This window comes from Ciconia boyciana, chromosome 2 (genome assembly GCF_034638445.1).
Source record: "Ciconia boyciana chromosome 2, ASM3463844v1, whole genome shotgun sequence".
Taxonomy (NCBI): domain Eukaryota; kingdom Metazoa; phylum Chordata; class Aves; order Ciconiiformes; family Ciconiidae; genus Ciconia; species Ciconia boyciana.
In genome coordinates, this window is record NC_132935.1 from 12,719,406 (window position 1) to 12,745,472 (window position 26,067).

The 26,067-nt window shown below is 42.9% G+C and overlaps 1 protein-coding gene across 8 annotated transcripts in view; it reads left to right on the forward strand.

Moving 5' to 3' along the window:
* The window catches only part of MTSS1 (MTSS I-BAR domain containing 1), a 128,810-nt gene that overhangs the window by 75,964 nt on the left and 26,779 nt on the right, over window positions 1-26,067 (forward strand). For 7 of the 8 annotated variants that reach the window (XM_072851909.1, XM_072851911.1, XM_072851906.1 and 4 more), the window contains 3 exons: window positions 17,192-17,276; window positions 18,533-18,624; window positions 20,380-20,454. In XM_072851909.1, coding sequence (XP_072708010.1) covers window positions 17,192-17,276; window positions 18,533-18,624; window positions 20,380-20,454 — 252 coding nt within the window. Of the gene's footprint in view, window positions 1-16,835; window positions 17,022-17,191; window positions 17,277-18,532; window positions 18,625-20,379; window positions 20,455-26,067 lie in introns of those variants that run through there. The other variant, XM_072851912.1, reaches the window with a different exon arrangement.

The window sequence follows — 26,067 nt, forward strand, 5'->3', positions numbered from 1 at the left end:
CCTGGACTGACCCTGCTTAGCTTGCGAGGCAAAACAAAATTGTAGCGAGGGGACTATGGCTCTAGTAAGCAGATCCTGAACAAAATTGAAGGCTGTTAAAGTGTCTAATTGAATTATTGCACTACAGGGCCATAGTGACTCATAGTGAAGCTAATCACCTGCTGCTTTATCTTGACAGCAAAGAATAGATTGCTAGTTAAACATTTAAAGGTCATAGTAATAGAAATTGTAATAGTGTTGCCTCCCCCCCCCCCCCGGGTGTCTGAAGTTACTAGGGGAAATCAAGAAGATGCTCTTTGGAGATCCGTATTCTGAAGATGAGGCTCAGCGTGCTTATCTTTCGGGCTCACACTGTGGACCTCGATGCATTCATTTATGAGAGAGGCATGCTGAAAAATGTTGCCTTAGCTTTGCCCAAATTTCCCCAAAACACCACCAGTATGGCATTAGTCTTCAGTGGAGAATAAAATTCACCTAAAATTTGAATCACAGATATTTGGAGGGTTCATTCTTGTTCATCACAGGGAATTCCAGGAGTAAAACTGGAGCTCAGGTCCCTATTCCCACAGACAGATGTGTTCAGTATTTTGGATTTAATAGTGCTTGATGGTTCACTGGGTCAAGAGCATCTTACAGGAAACAAGGTTTTCCTAGTTCTGCTTAAAGAGACTATAGACCTCTGGTTTTACTGTGTTGGCTGAGAAGAGAACAGACTGTTTCTTTCTGGAGGTAACTTGTCCATGCAGATTAGCAGGGGAACTGTGTCACTTGGACAGGACTATCGTTCCTATCCCTGCGGTTGTCCCTGTGGTCACCGAAGCAATCGTCGGGAAGGTTTTGTAGAGAGAGGACTTGGCTCTTTGCCTGGCGGATCCTCCCATGCTCTCTGCTGTAAGAGAACCTTCCAGGTTGACGAAGGTGATACGCTGTTGTTATCAAAATGCTGGACTTGGTTTAAATAGCCCTTCTTGATGATTCACGCTGCTTAGATCGCATCCAATTCACTGCCGTGAGTCACCAGGACAGGTGGTGTCTGTCTTGGCGGCTCTCCTGGAGGAGCGTTTGGATGGTGATGGAGGAAAGTTTGCAGATAAAATAATAGAAACCAGGGCTAAACCTTCTAAACCTCTAGTTTGCTTAAAAAGTCAGTGATGAGCAGTGAATATCAGCAGTGATATCAGCAGTGCATTATCATGCCAATTTAAATACAGATTTTGAGGGAAGTTTGTAATATTTTCTGCATATGGATGTTTTATGGCAGGAAGCGTATCCTGCTATAAATGAATTAGCATGTTTGAGAGGCTGGGTTAAAGACTGTGTGTAATTTAAGCCTGGAAGTTTTTCCTTTCGGAAGTGTCGGCTGTACTAAATTGATAGACCACTGGCATGTTTTGAGCTTGACCGTTTCCTTACTTTTGGAATGGGTCAGAGAGAACACGGTGCCAGAACAATGTGTTTCCTATTGGCCACTAAGTTCTCATACTTAGTGGCCAATAAGCATGTGAAGCTGAGCAACACTTTTATCTAGAGGAGAGGTCTGGGCTACAGACAGCTATTTTGTGATCTGAGGGAGGGTGGACCTTGGTCTGACATCTGATGAGGTGTTGGAAGATACTCTGTGTTGATTTCTGTCCTTAAGCCCATCTGTATGGTGTTCTCCTCTCTAATGGTTCTTATTTTTAGGAGGGATCCTTGGATGCGCTAGTGGCCTTTTCCAGGGCCACAGAACTGCTGTTGGGAGATGTTGATGCCAGTCACATAGAGACAGAGGGGACCAAAACCTCTAAAGGAATAGGGTGGATAACAGCATCCTGCTGCAGATCCAGAGACCTGCATTTGTGCCTGGGTTTGCACTGTGCCTAAGGCTGTCCCTGGTCAGCCTTGCTCCAAATGCACTGCGCCACTTTGGCCGGAGAGCCAAAGGAAGCTGGCTGAGATCCCGAGCCCATCAAACACTTGTGCGCTGCTGGCTGCAGAAAGTAGGGCGCCTCACCCATGAGGGCTGGTGGCTTGCCTAGATTTCGGACTGACCTTTGACCTTGCTAACAGATGGCAGAATAAATTATGAGGGATATATTTTTACATGAGCAAATTGCACAGGCTTTTACTTTTGGTCTCTGTCTGCTTGTCAGAGCATTTTTGCTTGGAGTGCTCCTTGGCAGAGAGATGGCTAAGGTAGGTGGTCATCCTGCCCCAAGCAGTCGTAGTCCCCCCCCAGCTTGACTTCTCCAGGCTAGAGATAGGTCAGTGTTTCACACTATTGCCTGGCAAAGCCCAGTAGCATCAAAGTTGTTTGAAATGTGTCCGGCACAACTCTGTTAACAAAACCTTAAAGGAAAGGTGCATTTTTAGTGGCCAGTAGCTACATTCGGATGAGGAGCACCCTGTCCGTATGACTCCCTGGAGGCTGCCTCATGCAGGGGTCGGGCTGAAGGAAGGTGGTGCCTTCTTGGAAAATAGCTTCTGCTGAAAAGATCTCTTCACCTTTTTTTGCAAGCTCGTTTCTTTTGATATTATTTTTTCTTCCTTTTGCAAAAGGCAGTCAAACTTCAAAGAAAGCCATATCATACTGCCTTCTGTATGCGCTTCAGGTTTAAAGCAGAATCTTCTCACTTTTGGTTCTTGGTAGAAAAAACATCCCTGAGGATCCTCTCCGTCCTCCTGCCCATCGCAACTGCTGACTTGACTTGTAAGAGTTGCTTCTTAGTAAGGGGGGGAGACACTAGATGAGTAATTGCTGATGTTGGTTTGTACCTGTTTTGTCTTCAATCACTTTCTTCAGTGCTTTAAAATAGTGCTAGGTTTAATTTTGTTTTCATAGCAGATAACTTGTTGTGTCTCTTTGCAGCTCAGTACATTTTTTAATTATTTCATGCCTACATTTGCCCCTAGCTCGCCTACATTTTAGCAAACCTGGTGTAAAGCTTTGTTAGTAGATAAACCAGAACTCCTTGAGTGTGATTCTGTTTTTATTAACGTTTACAATTCATCAGTCTCCACAGGATTTTTTAGTGCTTCCCGCCTCTGCTGCTGTAGGGCTTTGCCACATCTGCCAGCTAGGAAAATAATGCATGGCATAGAATATATCCCACGTGTCTTGATGGTTTATCCTGGGTTGCCAACTGAGGTACCTTGTTCTTGTTTTATTAAAGTCTGACCTGCAAGCCGTGCCTTTCATGGCCTTTTGATCCTTTTGGGAATGGCAGATTAACGAGACTAACTACTTTCTTTGGACAGATTTTTTTCTTAACCAGAGAAATACTGCTTACATCAAGACCCAATTATACCGTCCTTACTCCTGTACCAAAAACCAGTTCTTTGGGGGCTATCTTTCTAATTGAATCATTTATTTTACCTACTTTAAACAAACTGTTACAAAAATCTAGGCTAAAGCCTATTGCAAACAGTTGTATCTGAAATGGATTGCAGCTGGACAGATTAAACGTGGCAATTATTTCTGTTCAAGGCATGCCCTTGAGTTCGCTCAGGATGAGTGGCAGTGCTGCTGCCTTGGAAGACAAATTCAGAGATAATCAGCGCCCGTGCGAGTGCTGCATTGCAGTTACTGTCAGCTTACGTCATGGACAGATACTCCGGCAGCCAAAGGGCTCCTCGGGAGCCTGAGGAGAGCGTGGCTTTAGTACCACGTAACAACAGATCTCATGGTCTGTGTTTTCTGTGCTTCTTACTGCGTGTCTTGTGCTTTCTGCAGAGGGTAGCCTTTATCAGCAGCTTTCTGTTCTCCTTAATGCAGTGTAAAAAGCTGAGAGTGCTTATCCCTTTACAGGGTTTTGGCTGAAGGGGTTTTTTAGCCTCATTTTTTAATATATATATTTAGAGATTTACACATCATGTTGTGATTACAACTTTGACACCATTTGAACCTGTCTGCTTTAATTAGCAGCTGGCATTGCCGTATTTATAGATAGATGGAAAAAGCATGAGCTAGCCATAGTTTTCAATGCAGGGTGTATTTTTTTTCTGTTGGCAAGTAGTTCTTATCCATTTTTCCATAGATAAACTGGCTTGGCAACCTGCAGATGTTGCAAGCACTGGGTACTGATGCTTGAAATAGAAATGGACTCTGAAGAGGATGTGGGATGGGGGAAAATAAATCAGAAACTGGTGTTGCATTGGAAGTCTATTAAGACCGATGATAGGTCACGCTTACTGGAGCGTAACTGGAGAAGTTGACCACATTAAAAATGAGCACATTAAAAAAATATATATATTTTAAAATCTTGCTTGTATCGTATTATTAAGGTTCATTTTCACTTTGGTATGATGTGGTAATGAAACTAGTTACCAGTACAAGTCTTTGGCTGTTTAGCGTGGTTAAGTTGGTTGATGGGTATTTGTACAAGCGGGAGAAATGGATTGATTCTTTCTGGAATAAGTTGTGTCTGGTCTATAAATGATGTGAAAAGTGTGTGTGTGTGTGTGTGCGTGTGTTTCTCTTTTAACCGCAACTTCAAATTTGCAAAAGTTTTAGCCTGCATTGACCCTGCAATGCCCAGGAGAATGTCACAGAACGAGAATGGTGTCATGTTATTAAACTCCCATGTGTTAGCTGCTCCTCAAGAACTGCCTGCAGATGCACTTTACTCAGGGGAAAACCATTTGAAGCACCTTTGCCCTCTTTTGAGAAGCTCCCCTTAAATAAAACCATAAATTACTTCTCAGTGCAGACGTTAAATATAGTTAGACGTTAAATATTACAGACGTTAAATATAAATATATAAAACATGCGAGTGTTGCTGAGCAGCTCACGTGGGGGTCACTCGTTGATGGGTACATGGTGAGAAGATGCTTTGCTCTGTATGGCGTTTGGTTGCCATGATCTCGACACAGTTGTATTGCAGCCTGGGCTTTGCACTGCCTATGGACTTGCGGTAGGGTACACACCGTCGTCTCGAAAAACACAGCTCATGAATCAGTGCCTTAAAGCATTACTGCCCATCAGGGGAAGGTGGGCAATTCAGTAACTGCCTCTTTCCTGCACACCTTTTCAGACTGCCTGCATCCTTATTCTGCAGACTGTATTTTTCACTGTCTTCCAAGATTTTTGCCTTTCAGTCTCGCACAGAGCTGAACACACTGGTGAGCAGCAGATGGATTTGAGCCAAGCTTACGCTTGGGGATTTGGGACTAGAGCCCAAGTCTTAAAGCTTCCAAAACCTGGGGGCTCTCCCTTTGGTTAGCAAAATAAAATATCATCATCTCTGTTGGCCCTGTGTGTTACAAACTGGTTTTGAGACCACATGGCAAGGTGACTTTCTGTTGAGTGATTCAAGGCCTTTCTTCCCCAGCATGTCTAGCACAGTGTTACAAATGTGGGTTTCCTCAAGCTCTCTGTAACTGTGTGCATGTTTGTGTGTGTGTAATTTCTGAGCGACCTGTCCCTCAAGTTGACCATCTCTGGGAGAAGAGCTGGGTGAATTCATCATTCCTGCTTCACATGGCTGAGCAGGATGGAAGGAAGAGAAACCTTTTGTGTAACAATATCACTGTGAAATGTGGGAATATGGGTTACACGGTACTAAATCAAGGTGGTCTCTGGGGGGAGTAGTTAATAAATTCTAAATAGGAGGTGACCCTTTCTGAGCACTTTCCTTTAAACTTGTAATTTATATGCTGGTCTTGTGCATTACAGTGCTTAAAGCCTAGGTCAGAAATCCTCCATCCAACTTTGACACTTCCTTTTGTCTTTAATAGATAAATTAATAGCAATAGGTCACAGCCAACTGTGCATTGTAGGTGCGGGTTGATGACGTCTGTTAGAAGAACAAGGGAACATCAGAGCATGTGAGGAGCTGTGAGGTTTAGATGGATTTCCTGCATTACCAGAGATGTCAAATGACCAGATGAATGTTTTTGTACTAAAATCAGCTTAACCGTAAAGTACTGTGAATTCAGTTTTTGAGAAAACCTAAGAAATGCAACAAAAATAAACGTACATGGATGCATTTGAACAAGTTAGTGGGTAGGCTGGCCACTTTTTGTAGGTGAACTTTAATTGGTTTTGTGTCATTTTGAAAATACCACAGATGTCATTTTTTCCCAGATTGGGTTGTGACAATGCTGTTTTGTGTGCATAAGGTGGATGTTTGAATTCCTTTGGCATGAAAGCTTTTACTTGGATAAAACCAATAAACACTTTCCACATGTATTTGCTGTGTTACGTTGGCAAAGCAGTGATAGGGGAGCACAGCCTCCCAAGAGGTGCTTGGAAAACTGCAGGTTTGAACTGCTGGGACAATGGACTCTGGATTTTAGGTAAGGAAAACAATTTTCACAGTGGTACTAGTCAGCAACTGAAAGAGGAGCCCAGGAATCTCTACCCATAGAGACACTCAAAGCTGGACTGGACAGGCCCCCAGGAACCCCATCAAAGTTGGCCCCGCTTTTAGTGGGGAAGCAGACCACATGGCCTACCGAGGTCCCCTCCAGCCTGAGTTGTTTTGTGTGTCTCTGTTGCATGAGATGCTGAAAGGAAGGATGTTACACCAGTATTTGGAGGGGAACAGTACAGGCACGTGGCCTTCCCTGCAGTGGAAGGAGGGGCATCCCCTAAGAAAGGTAGTAACGTAGTTTTGCATGCTGTTGCTACAAAAGCCTTAGCAGCACTCTGTATGTGGATGGCAGCCTTATTTAAAACTGCCCAGCCCTGATTGGTTTGATGATTAAGGACTATAAGATGAGCAGAACTTGACTAGAATGGTAATAGTACTGTGAAGGTTTGTCCTGTGTGGAGTGTAAGGTGCGAATCCCCTCTTGCTCCTCTCCTTGGGGCTGTTCAATGGGAGGAGGTACAAAAGGTGTTCTGTTCTGCAGTGAGGGAACAGCTAAAATGATGGAGAAGCAGTGCTGTAAAGCAACTTCTGTGGGCACAGGGATAGCTTCTGCTCCCCTTTCAAGGCTTAAATTTCAGGATTTGCAAAGCCCTGTTTTTAATCCATCTTTGTTTTCCTTCTGTCTGTTGGTTTCTAGTCTTTTTCATTGATTCAAATCCTGGTTTCCTGAAGCTTCTTGCAGTTGTTCTTACTAAGGGTGACTGAGTGATATTTTAAAACTTAGCTTTCTTGCACAGATCTTACAAACCTGGTGTGCATTGCATGTGTGTGTATCGCAGCGGGCAAGTACAGCAGAATTACATGCATCTGCTGTTCCAGTGGTCAGAGATGTGTTCGCTACAGTCCAACGGAGCTTGTTTGGAAGGAGAAATCCAGTTGCTGTCCTCATGGAAAGAGATAAGCACCTCCTTGGTGTTTGCGTGCCAATTGGCGCTGCTAAGTGTCTTGCTATATGCCGTGTTTGTAATGCCATACACCTCTGTGGCTTCATTTGATCTTTTCTACAAGATGTGCTTTTTTCTTTTTGTGAATCAAAGAACTCTTGAAGCTTTTCTCCTGCTGCACTCTTCATGGTTTAAGCAGGCACACTTTAAATGCAGCCTGACAGCGTAGATTGTTTGGAAGGATTTGTGGGATAAACAGGAGTTTGCCTGCAGAGCATGTGAATCTGTGCGTTCAAAGCAGCCAAAGATCTGGGGAGCATGATCCTGTGCTTGTAAGCTGTCTCACCTGATCTGCATGCAGCCTTGTTCGTGTGTGAAGCTTGATTCACTTGCTGCTTACAAGTAAAGGAGAAAATGCCTGTACCTTTTGTAAATTCAAAAGTTTGAATTCAGAGTTTGCTGTGTCTTTCTGAGCACCTGTTTATTGAGTTTGTGGCCAAAAGCGCAAAGATGTTTTTTCGTTGCTTGGTTTCTCTGCTTGAAGGTGACTGTCCTCATTTCACTTTCTGTAACAGGTGGAATATTACTTTTTTTCTAAAGCCGCGTTCAGTGTTGTGTAGCAAATTCCTTCGTACTGCGGGCTTAAGCAGCCAGCTGGTGTCAAACCCATGTGGTGACATTCTCCTATGCTTTTGTGAAAATTCATTATCTTGTAGTAAGGCTGAGGAAGCTGAAGTTGAAAATAAGTGGGATGCTGCCAAAAAAAAAAAGCCTGTCAGTGAGGACAGAACTGGTTAACTGTTTGAGAGCTGATCCGATGAACAGCACAACTGTCTTTATATATAGCACGGGGCAAAATGAGCTTTGGGGCAATCTGGATAACTGTAAACACTAGTGCCCTGGATTCTTGTTACCCTTTCATTACCTGCCACTCAGTTCAAGAGGTGTGCAGGTTCTCCGTGTGTCTGCTGACGAGTCTCCTGAGTTTTAGAGCAGAAGTCTGCAAAGGCGATGTGTTTTTTTATCTCTAGGCTTCTACTAGGCTTCTACCAGGCCAAATGAGTTTTGAGGCACACTAAATAAATCAGGAGGGATGAAGTTGAGCCATGGATATTTCAATACATATTTGAGATTATTTTCAATGGCCTTTGGAGCACACAGAGCAGCTGCCTTGCGAAAGTACCAGAAAGAGGATTTATTGCCTTTTGTAGCATCACCACCAGCATCCCCCCCCATATATGCCAGTTGCCATTAGAGATCATTAACGCTGAGCAAAGGCATGACGTTGCCCCAGCAAGGGGGAACCATGTCCCCGAATACCTGGGGCTGGGGCAGAGCATCCCCTTGTGCCCAGGGACCAAAGTGCTGTGCTCAATGGTTAGGTGTGCGTTGAGTCTTTTGATGGGTTGATGATGCTGTATCTCTATATAACTAACTGAAACATAATGGACTTTCTCTAAAATTTCTTGAACTGATGATTTCTTAAGGTAGTTTAAATGATTTTTACCTCCCTTTGTCCCTCTGTGATCTTTCCCTCTGTTCACTAAGGAAGCGTGCTCTGTAGGAAGAAGTGACAGCATGTAAAAATAGCACTGCCTTATTCTGCAGATCTGCTTGCTGTGGGGTTTCAGTTAGATCTGCTGACTTGGATTTAAAAAAAATAATCTTTTTCTTCTGCTTTTTGCACCTGCTTGTCCTGGTCATGCTTGATTTTGTGCTTTGGAGGCAGCAGCCATTTGCTCGTAGCTGAAATCCTTGCTGGACTGGGATCAGCAGCACAGGTGGTGGGGAGACCTGGTTAAGGAGCTTTTGACTTTTGGGGCCAGAGGTGTTTGCAAGACAATAGCTGAACACAAAGAGGAGAGATACCTGTAGGCTTTTCACAGTCTCTGTGGAAATTGCCAGTTCAAAATAAGCAGTGTGTGTGCTGCCGAGCATGTGGTGGAATTGCACTTGGTGTTCCAACCCATTTGCTGTAAGTGTATTATCCCTTCCCGTCATTGAATATTGCTGGCGTCTAATCAGATTACATCGCAGTTCATAGCTGTGCCCAGACAAAATAAAGAGCTGTACTTCAGAAGAACGTAAGGATCTTGAATTACTGCCTTCTTCACACATCGGGTTGACATTAAGTGTTCATTTAGAGCCAGATTCATGAAAGTATGGAGATCAATGGGTCTGGCTATCTAAATAGATCTGAACCAGGTCTCCATCTTTTCGCCATCTGGAGCACGCAGTGGAGTGTGGTCCTCAGTGCAGCGAGTATCCCTGGCTGATGGAGCCGGCCTTCACATACCCGTCAGCTTGCGGCTCGGCTCTGGGATGCTGCACAGGTGAGGGGTTACTCCCGAAATAGCACGTAGGTTTGGTCTCACGTTCTTCAGGAATTCCCTTTTCATTATAAAGAGTCCTTTTTATTAGCGTGCTCCTTTTTTTTTGGAGAGCGAGCTTGATGACTCATGTCACCTGTCTTTCTTAAGCTGCCAGTGGGTGCAGCATTTGGAGCAAAGCAGTTGGATCTGCTCAGATTAAGAGCGTTAGGTTTACGTAGCTATTCATAGAATGATTTCAGAAATACGTTTGACTATAAATTTGAAAAAAAATGGGGAAAAGTTATGGATAGTATTAGTGGGCACAGCTTCATTGCGAGTACAGATGTTTAGCAGACCTTATATGTTTTCAGTAATGAAATTATTTCTATTCCAAAGAATAAAATGTAAATAATGGCCCTTGGAAAACACAAGTGTGGTATTTGCTCTTCTAAGCAAATCTGTTTCTAATGATGCTTTATTTTTGTGGCATTAAAACCTTGATGCAGAACTCTGGGTTCATAAAAACGAGCAACAAGTACCTGTGAGGAGGGATGGATTGAAATAAATCTCCAGAAGCAAAACACTGCTATCTGTGCTGGCAACACCATTTATGAAAGGGAGAGGAGGAGGGACCAAGCCAGCTTGCACTCCTGACACAAACAGGCTCGAACTTGAGGCTTTTGTTACTGGGAAACAGTTCTGCCTGGACTTCTACTGCTCTCTAACAGGATGTCATGGTTCAGTGATGCATTTTGTGTCTCTCACAAGTTTGTGAATCAGTGACAGACTCTGTTTCTCCAAAATTGAATCGATGCATCCTACGATAACTTAACTTAAACCTTCCCAAAGCATTTTCAGCTACCTGTGTGTGTGACATCCTCTTTAAAAGCAGAGGGCCACAGGTGAGCTTTTCAGCATGCCCTGAAGGCTAACTAAACCCAAACTGTCCAAAGATCATAGCAGGGCTGGTTCACGACAGTATTTAATATGTTGGATGGACTGTGTAGTGACCTCTGTGTGCATGGGTGAAATTCTGACCCTGCTTGTTGAATGGCAATGCTCGTGTTGACTCCCATGGGGTGAGGATTTTGCCCAGTGTTCTGCTAGGACAACAGCTAGGGTAAGCAAAAATGCTGCTGAGCAGATGAATAAGCTAGATCAGAAGTCGTCCTACGAACTTTCTTGAATGTTCTTTAACATGCTGACTGGAACATGGTCATAGTCTGTTTTAAGGACTTCCTAAAGTTGGCGGTTGCCAGGGCGGGCTGTGGGCTAGGGATGGCTCAGGTTTCCTGTTCCTTTTGCTTCTTTACTGCTTTAACTAGATGTCACTGCAACTCTTCTCCTTAACTCTTCTTCCTCCTTTAAAATCAACGCAAACGCAATTTGAGATCCTGCTAGTCCCATCAATGAATAAATGCTAGTTTCTTCTGCAAAAGAGAAAATAAACCATCTACTGCATTTTCTTCTCAGGATCGTCTGGACTGCTCTAGCAAATGTGACAACTTTGTATCAGGCCTCTATAAATATGTTTTCCAAGTAATTTGCCCAAAAGGGCGCTTGACTGAACATTGCATGCAAGCTGTTCCTTTGCAATGACAACCAGAGATGCGGTACATGACAATGGTCTGCCACAGTTGTTTTATTAAATTTGGCTAATCTAAAATCCTTAGGTGAGTTTGACCTTGATTCTGCATTTGTTGATCCAGTCTTCTCTGAAAGATGTCTAAACTAAAACGTTTTTGGTTTGGTTTTTTTTTTAAATACTTCAGGAAATAGTTTTTAGCTGGTTTTGAGCAGCAACTGTCAGAGACCTTTCCAAGCGCTACTCAGAAAGGCTCTTAGTAGCTGTAGGAATAAGGGTATCCTGTTTTCTTTTTCTGGCTGGTAGATGCTGAACAACATCCCTCTGTTGTCTGCAGTTCTTGATGTTTTTCCAACTTACAAACCTTACCTGAAGGCTGTTGACACCATGAAATATAAAGTGCTACCATAGCTCCACTTTGAGGTTTCTGTCCCAGTGGTAATGCTTACAACCCCTGTGCTGGTCACTTTTAGACAAAAGCCCTCCTTTTTTCTTTGTCTGCTGTAACACCCTGGCACTGATCCCATCATCCTTGAGTTTCATGGAGGCATCTGCATAAACAGTTTTGCAAGATCAGGGTCCATGCCCTGTGTAATCAGTGATGGAAACTGCTTGCTCTTCTAACAGCATGAGTTTGGATAAGGATTGAGTAATGACCATTAACTTAAAATGTCCTATGTCATCCTGTCATAGCCTCCGTGTTCAGAGTTATGTTTAATAATCTAGCCTCTGTTCCACTCCTGCTTTAATCTTTGCTCGAAAATGGAAGCCTCTTCTGATAACTTTGAAATTACAAAAGTATTACACCCATTTTTTCATCATTCTCTCCCTTTTGGGAAAGAGGGAAGTAGCCGGCACATTTGGACTCTGGCCTTGAAGATAAAGATGAGCTCGTTAATAAGTCAGAGCCTTAAAGGCACTTCCTGAAAGGCAGTCATCTTCTGAGCCTTCTGGGGTTGCTCAACAGCGAAGCGAGAGGAGGAGGAGAAGAGGCTGATTGTAGTGGGTTGTTCGGAGTGTACAGAGGCTGTGCAGTTGTACAGCTGCACATTTCATCAAATAATAATTTCCTTGATATATGTTCATTACTAAATACAAATATAATGACTCCAATAAAACAATTGAGTCTCTTTCCTACAATCTCTCCCTGTTATCTCTCTGCAATGTTGAATGACAAGCACGCATTGAAAGAAAATCATTTATGCCGTTTATGCCGACTCATTGTAGTGTCGTGGTCCACAGGCTTTCATTTAACTATCTGACATGGAAAAGGTTTTTGGTCTTTTACAGGCCTAGGCAGGAATAGGGAGAAGCAGGGAAGGTGAGAGCGAAAGCACGTTTTGCCTTGCAGGGTTGCCTTTTACTTATGAGAAATAAGGCAGATGTTATCGCCCACTTTCTAATCAAATTTGACAGGAGCATTTTGTTAAGCCACTTTCTCTGAGTGGGAATTCTGATGAATACGGCTCTCGTTTCCAGTTTCGAAGTATTACTTTACACCGTTCCCAAGCCTTGTTTGCCTTAATGGATGAATTATTGTAGTATGTCAGAGAAGCAGATAATTCACAGCCTCATTTTATAAACTCAGAGCCCAAGGCACAGTAGCTTAACTTGCATAGCTGCAGAGCAGTGAATGGAGCCCAGGTCACTCACCCAACATGCTCTTGGTTTGATAAAAGTTTGCTATTGTGTCCCCAGTATTTCTCTTCAGGAAATTATAGCTACTGGAGAATGTAATGACTTTTTGCCAGGGACCTGCTTGTAAGTGAAGTGGAGACGGGCAGTGCTTTCAGCGTACTCCTGATGCACTTCTGTTTCAGATGCTTTTTTTGCCACCAAGTCTGTGTGTTGGTAGCACTGAAGAAGGAGTTATCTCCACTTGGTCTTCTGCCCGCCTGGCTCATGGCTCTGTCCTTGAGTAAGTCAAGGCAATTGGTCACTTACGGAGCTGGTCTTTTTGAAAAGATAAACTGTAAATTAATTTGGAGGCTGAAGCAGGTTTTGTGTGACTGTGGCATAGCCCTGTGCAATAAACTTCTTACCAGATTTTGAATACTCAGCTGCATAGCCAATAACCAGGACTTGCACACACATTAATGTTGCTTGTAAGGTCCATCTCCATTTGCAGAGTATGCACGTTGGCTATCTGCTCCTTCTGTGGGTAAACTACTACTGTAATATCGAACGATAATTTATATAAAGCATATGTTACTCTTGTTCACTAAGGCTGTCTGGCAGAGATTGGGTAAAAGAAGCAAATCCAAACTAATGACCCTTGTTACGTTTGGACATTTTCAAACCACTGCAGTGATACAAAATGGTTCCCTTCTGCCAGTTTGTGTAGTCAGCTGATCCCAGCCCTTTCGAAACAGCAGCATCAGTGCAGTTCTGCTGGTGGGAACCAGCCCTTGCAGAAACCTACTGGCAGTTGAGATAAACCCTTTGCACTGCACATGTCCCTGGAAGGACTGCTGAATGCATCGGAAATGGCCATGATGCTCCAACTCAATAAATTAAGGGGTGGTGAGAGGCCTGTATTTAATTTTTTTTTATCTTCTCAGGAAGCATTTTCATTCTTCGCAGTTGGGAACAGGGAGGTAAAGCTCTGTTTAACTCCAGTGCTGTTGGAGTATTTAATACATTGAGGAGGAGCGGTGGGATTCAGGCGTGGGAGGAGATGGGCTGGTACTGTCCTTCCTTCAGTCTGGTGGCTGATTTTTAACAAGGAATTGCTGAGGCACCCCCAAAGCACAAATTATTTTAAAGGGCAAATTGTTTTGGCATATCCAAGGAGGTGATCCTTTCCGAAATGCTGCTGCTGCTGTTTTGGCATCCAGAAACTCTGCAGGAGGTGGGCTCCGTGGGCTGTCTCACCTGGGTAGGTATGTAGGGACACTTGGACACGGTTCCTGCCTCTGCTAATCCAGTGAGTGCCAAAATTAAAAAGCCCCTTGTCTCTTGCAAAGGTTCTGTCTCCTACATTTAATTAGACACCACTAACATTAGCTTTTAAACAGGAATTGGAAAAGGATAGTGACTTTATTGTAGCAGCGTGCGTTGAACAGAGACCGGTTCCCCTTTGCTGGGGCTGAAGGTGCTGGCACACAACAGCTTTTCAGCGTGCACCTGCCCTCCTCGGTGCTTGCACTGCCTGTCCGTTAGTTGCCAGGTGCGTGGTGAGATGGCAGCAGGCTGCGAATGAGAAGGCTTTGAGGAGTAAAAACAAAGCTCACTCCTGCCTGTGTCCAACAGCATTGTAAGCCTTGTGGCAAGAGGCTGTAGGGAACTCTTTAAGTGGTCCCATCACAAGAGGAGCGGAGAGGATGGCTGGAAGGACTGTGTAGGGGACGTGCATTTGCTGCAAGCGTTACGTTGATATTTTGTGGTACTGTGGAAATCTCATTTCCAAGGTAGTTAAACTTGGTTTATTCTGAATTCAGTTTATTGTAAACTCAGTTTATTTATCAATAAACTCAGTTTATGGATTGTAGCAAGTTATGATTTTGCAGAGGAACAGGAAGCCTTTCATGTTGTAGCTATTTGGAGCGATCATGTTCCCCAGGGCTTCGTTTTTAGGCAGGTTGAGTTTATAATTTAAGTGCTGTTTGGGAGGGATTTACGCTCTTTAGGGAGGGCTGAGCAGCACCCTTCTCAACAAACGGCTGGCAAGAGCTGCTGCTTCAGGAGTTCAAATCACCTCGCTGACCCTTGCCAGCCACAGCCCTCCCCAGGTCCACGCTGACTGACCCGGGGTGCTGGCTCAGCCCTCCCCAACTTTCCAGCAGTACCCCTCATTCCCCTTCCTGAGAAGGCTCCTAAAACCCATCTTCTGCAACACCTTGTCTCCAGAAGGGGCATTAAAAACTTCTCAAAACCGTTTTTTTTTTCCCTTTTCCTTCGCATTGTTAGTCTTTATTCGCAGAATAAAATTAACACCTCATACTTCCATGCTCTTGTAAACACTTATGGATAACATGAAGTTTCAAAAGGTGGGAAGGACTGGTAACCCCCCTCATCCCCAACCAGTTGGGCTTGGGTTTTTTCCATGGAATAACCTTTTTTTCCAGGCTTTATTTATTTTGTTGTGTTTTTTTTTTTAAACAAGCACAACTACCAATGTATAGACCTAACTTTGTATAGCTGTTTTGCTGACCTTGCCCATCCATCTGTACTATGTGTTGAGGGGATATATTTATACTCTGGTTATTGGGGTTTCAGTTAAAATGTTGTTACCTTGCAATTTCATATTAATAGTAACTGACCCTTGTTTCCTAGTCTCCAAAACACATGGTGCCTTATTTCCTATTTATTGTTCTGAAGCGACTCTTCCTTTTATTGTATAATGGGCTTAGGGAAGCAGTGTCACTTAACCATTGACAGTCCTCAATACTCCAGTATTTCAGTGAGTTTTCAACCTGAAAAACCTGTCTTTTGCTTAAACTCGATTGAGAATTGTGCTGGTGATGGCCGTGGAAGCCTTTGGTTCATTTCACCATCTCTGCTGTTGGAGCTGTGCCGCATTAAGCTCCAAGTTACTTTTACTTGGCAGCAGCTCCAAAGAAAAATGCCCATGTTTTGGGGCAGAGATCCACTTTTTGCTGTGGACGTTGTCCTCTTCCTCCAGTTGCTTTCTCCCTGTTATCCTTTCCCCATCTTCTGTATGGCTTTTCAAGTTACCAGAGTCTATTGCAGCTTGTGCAAGTGGAGCATCGCCGGAAGAGATGGGTCTGGGTCCAGGCTGGAGTCCGTATGCTTTTCCCAGCCACCCGTACTCAACAAGGCTACAGCTCTTCAGTGTTACCAAATAATAATATTTCAAAAGCTCCTTATAAAAACATGAGTAATTGGGCAAGTGACAAAGGAGTTTCTGTTTATCTTTTTGAACAATGGAAAATGCCAAATAGCCACAGTTTGGTCCAGTTATTCAGTGTATTTGTTCCAGGGCCATTTCGTGGGCACAGGGTTTAATTCTGCAAGAATGCAGGAAGAGCGTGACTTGTTTTCATGCTTAAAAAATAAATGAAATTATTAAAATTTAAGGTTTCTTTACTAGGAAAATATTTTTACTTGTGCAATACCATTTTTAAAGCCTAAGGAAGATATTTGACTGTATATTACAAGTCTGAGGTTATTTTAATAATCAAATGAGACTTTTAAATAGATGCTGATATCTTTGCCATTCCAGAGAAAAGTGCAGTTCGGAAAAGCTTTGTACAAAGGTTGATGTTTGTACCCTGAGAATAGTAGATTTGGCTTGCAAATAGGAACTAAGCAATTATCAAAACTAACACTAATCAAAACAAAATTATGTTGCAATTTAATAGGCTGACCAAAGTTGGTAATGCTGATTAAAGAGGGAAATGGAGGAATGTGTGCTTTTAAAAGGGAAAACTTCGGAGGAGCAGCACTTGCAAAAAATTATCCTTGCTGTCATACAGTTGTCAGAAACCGAGATGAGGGTCTAGAGCAAATAGTGCCACCTCCTGGCAATGTAATGAAAAATATATGCGTGATCTGAGATGGCAGGTACGTGTGATACACTGATGGTATGTGGCAGTGGTGTATGAGGCAATACGTAGCATTAGTTACATATTCTGGAGGAGCAAAATCCTTTTGAGGCATTGGGTCTAAAGAATCTAGAGATGGGAAAATTGGATCAAATCCCCTAGGTTTATTTCCAAAATGTGGAAATAAACTGTCCATAGATGCTTACCTGCTTGCCAGCTTTGCTTCTTGTCTTTTGACATTTCAAACCCTTTTCTTTTAACTCTTCTGCCAAGGAGTTTGGCCTCATGGCACATAAAGCTGCTGGGAAGAACTGTGTTTTAATCGTGTTTAATTGTTCAGTTCTGGTCTCTGGATGAACAAGAATTCATCTCTTCCCAAGGTGGTAGATATCCCTGAGGTCTGCCTGGTTAATAGCCTGGTCAATTCTACAGTTATTATGAATCTGTTTTACATTTGCTCTGGAAGACTTGGCACCTGCCTTCTGGTTGACATGCCTACACAGGCAGGAATCTCATCGGGGTCTCACCTGCCTCATGTTTTGTTTTTCAGGTGGTACCAGAGAGATTGGGTCTGCTCTCACCAGGATGTGTATGAGGCACAGAAGTATAGAGTCCAAACTCCGGCAGTTCTCAAGGTGAGTGGCTCTGTACCTGGCCTGGAGCTTGAGGTTCATCTTTCATTTGCTACTGGGGAACACCTAAAGCTGTTCACCAGCATTGGCTTTCCAGCTGATCTCTGACCATGTCCCTGAGAACAGTTGTTTTCTCCCCCGCAGCACACTAGGTGTTGTGAACATGCAGGATTTCACTGCATGTTCTGGGGACTGGGCTTGTCACCTCAAATCACTCTAAATGCTGCAAATTCCCACTGTCAGTTCCTGTTGCTCAGTGCTGAGCAGGTGGCTGCTGATGTGGCCAACCTGTCTTTGTTTCAGGACTTTAAGCTTTGTCACTAAGTTTTAAAGGAGCAGCAAGTGTTGTGCTGCTTCCTCAGCTTAGTGGAGAGCCCAAATAGCTTGTGGCCAAGAGAGAAACTTTCAGCAAAAAAGCATGGAAAAGGCAAATTCTTTCATCCCCTTTTTGCAGTTAAAGTTAGACTGCAGAGGTAATGGGAGAGGATCAACTCGTGTAAGCTGGGCTATACATAAACAACCTACTTCTGTAGTAAGTAGTAGTTTGCATGTGTGCCTTTTTTAACCAGACTTAAAAGTTATACTTGACCTGAGGTGAACCAAAACGATGCTTCACCATTTGCCTGATGACCTGGGATGTTTTTTCCCTTTTAAAATAAAGATATTTGTGAAATTGGCTGTGAGGAGACAACTTTAGTCTCTAGTTACCCCAGAGTTAGCTGTTTAAGTGGTTTGATCCCAATCTCAGTAATTAGTGGAGCATTACTAGTGCTGTATCACGGACTCCACTGGTGAGAGGCGAGGCACATCAGTGGGCAGGATGTTGTTCACTTGTACAACTGCTCTCTCTTCTTGTGCATATACATGTGTTTTTTAAGTTTATAATCTTCATGGCTGCATGAACCTTCCCGGTCTCTGGAGTATCCATTTTAACTGCTCTTTGTGTGACAGATGAGTAGGATCTAACTGTTTACATTGGCCCTGTTTCAGGTCACTCCTCTGGTTTACGCTCTGTTCCTCACTGTCCTGAACTTCCGCGCAGTAATTCTGGTTATCTTGTGATGTGGATTTTTTTTGATCCAGTCCTTTCTTTTGCTTTCTCCAGCGTAAACATTTTTATGTTCTGATATTTACATTGTGACACTGGTAGCTGTCGCAGCAAAAAGTAAAAATACTCCAATATTGACCTTGGCTCTCTATATAAGAATAGGGGCATCTGCAGGATTTGATTGCTCTTTGTGTTTTTTCAACAAAATTAGTGCTTTAATTGACTGTCTGATAAACCCACTTCAAGAACAGATGGAAGAGTGGAAGAAAGTGGCCAATCAACTGGATAAAGACCATGCAAAAGGTAGTTACAGAGGAAGAATTCTTTAATAGGAGTAAGATTGTAATACCAGCTTTTCTTCCTCTTTTCATGTTTGTACTGGCGAACTGAATGATGCGCTTAAATATGTATAGCAAGTTTTCTCTTCTAAAACACTCCTCTCCCAAAGTGCTTAACAAATTTTTAACCCTTGCATATACATTTTGAAGGTTTAGTTTGCAGGACCCCAAGGGATGGGTTGTTTTTCTAGACTGGTAAGCAGTGACTAGTTTTAACTCTGTTAGCCGACTCTCACTGTATGATCTCCAATAGTGCTGAGGATTGGGAATGCCGCATCTATCCCTGCAAAGCCCCGGGGTGTAGTTAAAAGCTAACTATAAGATCATGTTATGTCTCAGGTGTAGCATCCTCCAGAGAGTGCACAGCCCTGTAAAACATTCAGCATCATTATTTTATATCTGATGCGATACAGAAATGTGCACCTGGGGAACAGGAAAGCTGTGTCGTTGGACATGGGATGCTCAGAGCTGCAGGGCTGATGACGGCTCCAGACGCTTTCCTGGGGGGATGAGCAGGAGGCAGCAAAGTCTTGCACAGCAAGAGCATGTTGGTAGATGCCTTTGGCTTTGCAAAACTTGTATTGGGGATGATGGCCCTCTAGCACGGGTGCTGAAAGCAGGTTGCACTTCACAACTGACCCTTGAAAATTGAAGACTTTTGCTATGTTTGAAAGAAGCAGCATCACCATAATTTATTTTGAGGAGGGTGAGAACTGATGGGAAGGAGTGTGCTTGGCCTCCAAAAGAGGAGTTGCTTCTTGCCCCACTGTTACTGTGGTCAAATAGAAGCAGCTAAATACAGCTCTTGGAAAAAATTTCCACCTTGTGCTGTGGAGAGTGTTAAGCAGGTAGTGAGCAAGAGGGAGGAATCACCTGGGTTCCTGCAGGTAGGGGTGACCCTGGCCAAAGTGGCAGTGAGATTTAGGGTTTTAGGGATAGTGGGTAGATGTGGGTGTTGGGGGTGCAGTTGGCCCCGGTACAGTGCCTGTGCCCGCCACCAGCCTGCTTCTGTTTTTCCATCTATAGAAGAGTAATAACATTGACCTCCTTTGTTGAAGTGTATGTGTATATGTATATACATGCATACATGCCTTTTATCTTTTTTTTTTTAAAGTATCAGTTTTCATATCTGGTACCTTTAGTGTGCCTGGACTAGAGGTGGAATATTTTGTTCTGGGATTTTAATTCTCCCGGGATTTGCAGCTCATCTGAAAATGAGGACAACTGCAGTGTGCTCTACTTCATCAGAAAGAGCTGGCAATGTGACCCTTCCTTGGGCAAAGTTTTAGCACCCTCTCCCTCTGCCTGACTCTCATGCTGGAGAGGGATCACAGGATATTCTCTGCCTTGCCATTTCTGGATACTTGTTTTTGAACACAGATGTTTCGAGAAACCTGTCATCTCTGTTTTCCATTCCTGAGAGTGGATGATTCTCTGAAATGAAAAGCACTCTAATTTTGTACTGTGTTCTCAGTTGTTATTTCTGTAAAGGCTTTGTTTATCTGGGCAAGATTTTGGTATGTGAATGTGCTCACACCCTAAAATCTTATATTAAGCCAAACATATAGGCACGACAAAATGCAAGTTCTAAGTCGCTTTGATTAATAGTAGCTGTCCTCTTAAAATTTGTAGTCTAATGTCTTTAAACATAGTGTTTTCTATGAAAAACATTCATTTTGACATCGAGTATGTTGATAATACAGGCTGTGTGTTTTTTTAGAATACAAAAAAGCCCGCCAAGAGATAAAAAAGAAATCATCTGACACACTGAAGCTACAGAAGAAAGCAAAGAAAGGTAACTTGCTTCATGCTTGTGCTGTTAAAAACCTTTTGTGCTGTGCTCATTGACAAAGATTGAACAGAGATAGGACTTTCTATTGTAATAATTCAGTCCCCTGTAATGTATTCCTGGTACGTACTTGAACACCAGGGTACAATTACTATGTGTCAATTTAAATCATATTCTGAAGCTGCTGTCTAATTTTCTTATACAAAAGCCTTAAAACTGTTTGTACAAAGTCAATCATGTTTAAAATAGAGTGCTTGCTGCTAAGTTATTCCTGTTAGGAACGTTGACACTGTAACACGACTTGTGCAGATACCTGTAAAATTTTCTAGAATCTTTTGAAATAATATTTAAAAAGCCATTATGTAAATGTTCTGTAACTATTAACATTTCTCACTGTTCTCCCTTTCTACCACCTTTCTTCTTTTTTTTTTTTTAACAGCCTGTAATCTCCTAAACCTTACGTTATTCCTCAGAGTGTGAGAAGGTAGCATGGATTGTTGTCAGGGGGAGGGCACTTGGCAACCATAGAAAACTAAAGATGAGTAAGAAAAGAAAGGGAGTTCTCCACAAAGGCAATCTGTCTTCTTTAGCAGCTGAATCTCGTGCTCCTGTTGCTCTCCCACCACCATCTTGTCACAGGAGTTTCATCATCATGTTAATGGAAACGTGCATCACTGATAGCTGTAGCATTGCCATCACTAAGGGTTTTACTTGGCCAAGTGCAAACCCCACCAAGCTTTGGAAAAATGATACAGAGCTTGTACAGAAGCAGACTTTCTGGTTCCCTTTCCTGGCGCTGGGCTCTTCCCAGCCAGGTAGGAAGTGTCTTTTGAGCAGCTCTCAGCCTGGAGGTTGCAACTTGTGCTTCACCTCCAGCCTAAAAACTGTGAGTCCAGGGACAAGCAAAATGAATGCTGGGGTGGGGAGTTTCTTGAACTTTTTAAATTGTGTAAGTGTTATCTAGAACAGGTGAACTGTCTCTAACTGTCCTCCCTAATAGGTGAGTCAATAATTACGCTGGTAGAAAGCCACACGACTAGAAAACTGCTCTTGAGTTTTAGCTCACTTTAGATGAGGGAGGGAGAGATGGAAGCCAGCAAGAGGGAACTTAGCGCAGTAGATTCTGTGTATCTCCCTGTCTGTGGAAAAGTTTAGTGTTTTAAATCAGAATGGTCATCTTTAGGGGGACATGATTTTTTGTGATAAGATTTTATTTTTGGGTGATGTTTCTCATTTTGTGTGGCAAATTATCTGACTTCAGACTTCAGCTTTAGATAGAGTCTGTGATATTCCCCTCTGTTTCTTTTCCTTTCTTCCCCCCTTTTCTGGTCTCATTATTTCTTGTCCCTGTGTGACACAAAGAACCCCTCAGTGCATGGTAGGTGAGGGCTGAGAAGAGCATGTCCGTGATCTGGGAAGAGGGAACCGTTTTTTGAACCTATTTCTATGAATTGACAGCTATCTGGCTCCATCTCCCTTTTATGCTGCTTCTGAGTATTGAATAAATCAGTCTGCAATCTTGGAGGAGGAGACAGCATTTTCTGTAAGGTGGGAAGAGGAGAGAGAAGCAGTTAAAGCCTTATGGAAAAAAAACCAGTTCTCATCCCGTAGATGCCACCATAGGTGTCTGTCAGCAGTGATTAAAGCAAGTGGACTTTCTCCTTGGATTTTCCGGGTTCCTGTCTCCCTCCCCAAACGTGTGCCATGTCTAGTGACGAGGGTCAGCACACTGGTGTCTTGTCCTCCTTCAGGATTAAACATCTTTGAGTGGGGATTGGAACAGGCCTCATTTTGCTATCATTTTTATAGCAGCCATGCTATGATTGAAGACTTTTTTTTTTTTAATGTCATTCCCTTGATTAATTTTGGTGTTATGACATGCTTTTGGAGTTGTCAATGAACCTGCTGTATTTCTGTGCTGTCCCACTTGGAACTGCTGTCGCACACATGGTGTTTGGGTCCAGAGCACAAACCCAATGGGACTGAGGTGGCGTTAAAGCTGGTTGCAGAGGGACGCGTATGGGGAAGGTGGAAGTGATGAAGGCTCACAGATAGCCAGTACAAGGGAAAGGAAGAGCTGCAGTATTTTTGAGGAGCTGAGAGTTGTTCTTATGGCCCCTGGGGAGGAGAGATCCAGTGAGGTGCTGAGGCTCATACGGATGTGAGAATGAATGCCCAAAGCTGCTGGCCCTGTGGGTTCCCAGCACGAGTGGGTGGGAGGTGGGAGGAACTTCACCCTGTCTTCTTGCAAGTTATCTACAGCCTTTAAATATAGAAGAAAAAAACAGTAGCAGATGCTTTTTCCCCGTTTGCCTTTTTGATCCCTACCTTGAAGGAATAAAGCATTGGTCTGAGTGCAATGTCAAATGTTGTTATGAAAACCTTTTTGTATGTACCCACCTTGACAAATCTGTTTAATGTGCTACGTGGTGAAGTATGTTGCTCTTGCTGTCACTGAGGGATAAAAAAAATCAAGAAGGGGTTTATTTATAAAATGATAAAGCTGCAGGAGTGATTCTGCTTTAGGTCACAAATTAGGTTTGAACTACAGCAGGGAGACTCTTGGGTGAAACCGTCCTGGCAGGCATGTGGCTGAGTGCATGAATGTCTTACTGTGTTTTCAACTCTTCTGTTTCCCTGTTGCTCAGACTTACTTTTTTTGTTCTGTTCTTCCTCAAGCAGGACCTGTCCCTTTGATTTTTCTGTAAAGTTACTGACTCACCTATGGGAACTCTAAAACAACCAATTCATTCCCTTTCTAGTGCTTGTAAGAATATTTTTGAATTAACCTTATGATCATCTGTGGGCAAGTGAGATGTTTGCTGAATTCTGGATTTGCTTAAATACTGTGCATGCTGCTAAAAGCGTCCTTCAAGCTTTTTCTGCTGTGACTGGATGGGAAAGTGGTTTTCTTCTGCTTTGGGCAGCTTCCGATCTAGGAACTCAAATATAACCCTCTACTTTTCTCATTCGCGTCATGGCAATGGTTTCCTATCTCCCTGCCGCATCAGGCTGCAGAGGCTCCCTCTTGGAGCCGACGGCTGCAGCATGTGTAGCAGCTTCTTGCTCCTTGCCTGCGTCCCAAAGACTTTTGGGAGAAAGGGCCATGGGCTGCGTGGCTTGTCCTGGCAGGATCGCTACAGGTTGGGCACCCCACCTTAGCGCTAAGGGGCTGAATATGTTGGGGTTTGCCTGTTCTCTGGCTTGTGCATGGTCTGTTTGTTCTGGTTCCATGTGGCCAAGTTGAAAGTTCAGGCCGGGCGTTTAGGATCGTTTATTAGAAATTATGTTTGCAGAGTAGGTGTGTTAATTGCAATAAAGGTGTTTCCAAAGCTTGAAGTGATGGGGAAAACACCAGGCTTTCCAAACAAAACAAAAAGGTGTTAAGGGTCCTTTTTGGAAGTATATCTAAGGATATCTAGAATATATCTGGTAAAATGACAAGTCTGTGTGTAAATGAAGGTCTTGCATTTCAAAAGACCTGATGGGTATAATTTTCATTCTTTTTGTTGTCTTTGACTATAAAAAAATAGTAAAAATCCATATGAAGTCTCAATATATGTAGTCTAAATAGGATCCTGATGCACCTCCCAGATCCATGCAGTCCCTGGGGGTGTCATGGTGATCTTCAAGGTGCATCCTTTTCCTTACACCCTTGTTCCCAAGGGGAACAGGCCCGTAGGGCATGTTGCCTACCCCAGAGTTGAAACTTAGCTCTTGTCTGAACAGATGAAGCTACGTAGTGCATGGAACTGCATACATCTTCTAAATTGCTCTTTGTTTTCAGACAAACATTGGACATCAGAAGTCAGCCCAGCTAACCTGAGTCAGCAGAATAATTATGCATATATCTGAAATAAATTCCATGTTTAGGTTTCTGCTGAGTCAAGGCCTCATAAGTGGATCCATAGCTGCTAGAAGCTGTTGATGCTATATTGAATTCAGAGGAGAGACAGCAGCTGTGGCTCTGCATGTAACCATTTTGGAAGGTTAATAAAATGCATGATTCTTAGTTTAAAAAAAAAGCATCGAGTGACTAACTTAAAATATAACTGAATGTATATGTAAAATCTGGAGTGCATGTTGGCTTTATTTTCTGTATTTCAGCTTAGCTATTAATGATTAACTAGACAGGTTTTCCTTCTGCCTATAACTTGACTGGTAGGTTTCATTTTCAGGTTCTTCATGTGACACTGTGTGTGAGCTTTGAGGAAAATGTTTAAATCCAAGTGGATTTGTGGAAAGGAGTTATATGTAATGCTCCCAGTAATATAACCTGTGTTCATGTGAAAACTGAGTGTTATCTCTAAGCTATTTGTAGAATTTTCTGCAGAGTGCCCTTAACATTCAGTACAACATTTCATCTTGTGTCCCATCAACATTGAGTATCCAAACTCACAGCCTCTGCTTTTGAGTATGCAGCAGTTTTGGAAAGTATTCTTACTTTTAATGAAATTGAGAAAGTAGAACATAATTATCAATTTACTGTAATACTGCCAAAAGTGCTTTTTCTTCCCCTCCTCCCAGTTAGCAAAGATGACCTGCTTGTGTTTTAGAGCCTTTGCAGCTGTTTTTGTGTTACGCTCTGGTCTTTGAAACTGTAGTATTGTTATACTCCTCTCAAGGATGATTGCACAAACCCTGTGACTCTTAACTGAAAAACATGAAGCTCTTCAACGTAATTATAACCGAGGAACATCTCAGTTCTTAAAGCAAATGCTGGCCTTCTCATTCAAGTACTTTGCACTCTTTCTATATTTGGCACTTGCCCTGTCTGGAGTGGCAGGCTGGGGAGGGAGGACCCCTGGCCAGACCTTTTCTCCTCCAGGAGATAGCCTTATTCCTCTAAATTGATCAAGTGTGGCATAATGACTGAAGTGAGAGCCAGGACTCACTGTGGAGTCAGTATGATACAGCTCAGAAGGAGGGAAGCTAATGAGCAAATTATCCTTATCCGTTGCAGGGAAAAAGTCCCATGTGGGTGAGGCCATGATGCCTGTGGGGTTTTTTTGGTGTTTTTTTATTTTTTTGTTTTACCCCCGCAAAGCTTATAATGTAAGCTTCACTTTGTAAAAATTCAGTGAAGATGTGTTGCAGAATCAGTGACCGGAGATACTTCTTTGATTTATTTTCATTCCTTGAGTTTTGAATGCCTCTTGATAGTTCCCCTCTTTTTGACAGCAAGCCAGGTTTATTGCAAAACTTTATATATAAAGTTTTTTAATTAAAATACACATATCATGGTTAATCTTTTTATGTTCTTCCACATTGCATCAGCAATTAGTTTTTCATTTAATTAACAATCTGTTAATGTAATTGCAGTAGAGAACATCAAAAAGCGCTGTGGTTACTAATGCAGCACCCGCCTAGAGTTTTGTAAGTTCCCGAGTTCCCTCTTCCCTGCGAGGGGATGAGCTTTGTGCCACTTCATCAGCTTGACCGGAGTTTGACAGATGTCTGTGTTGTGCACTTTCTCTGAAGCACGGGTTAACATGTTCTCACCTAGGAATCTGCAAGCTAAACAAAGTTCCTAAACTGGTTTAAGTCTCTTAAAAGAAAACTGTATGGTAAACAACCAGGAGTTTAATTTGCAACAGCTCATCAGGAAGCAAAGCTAAT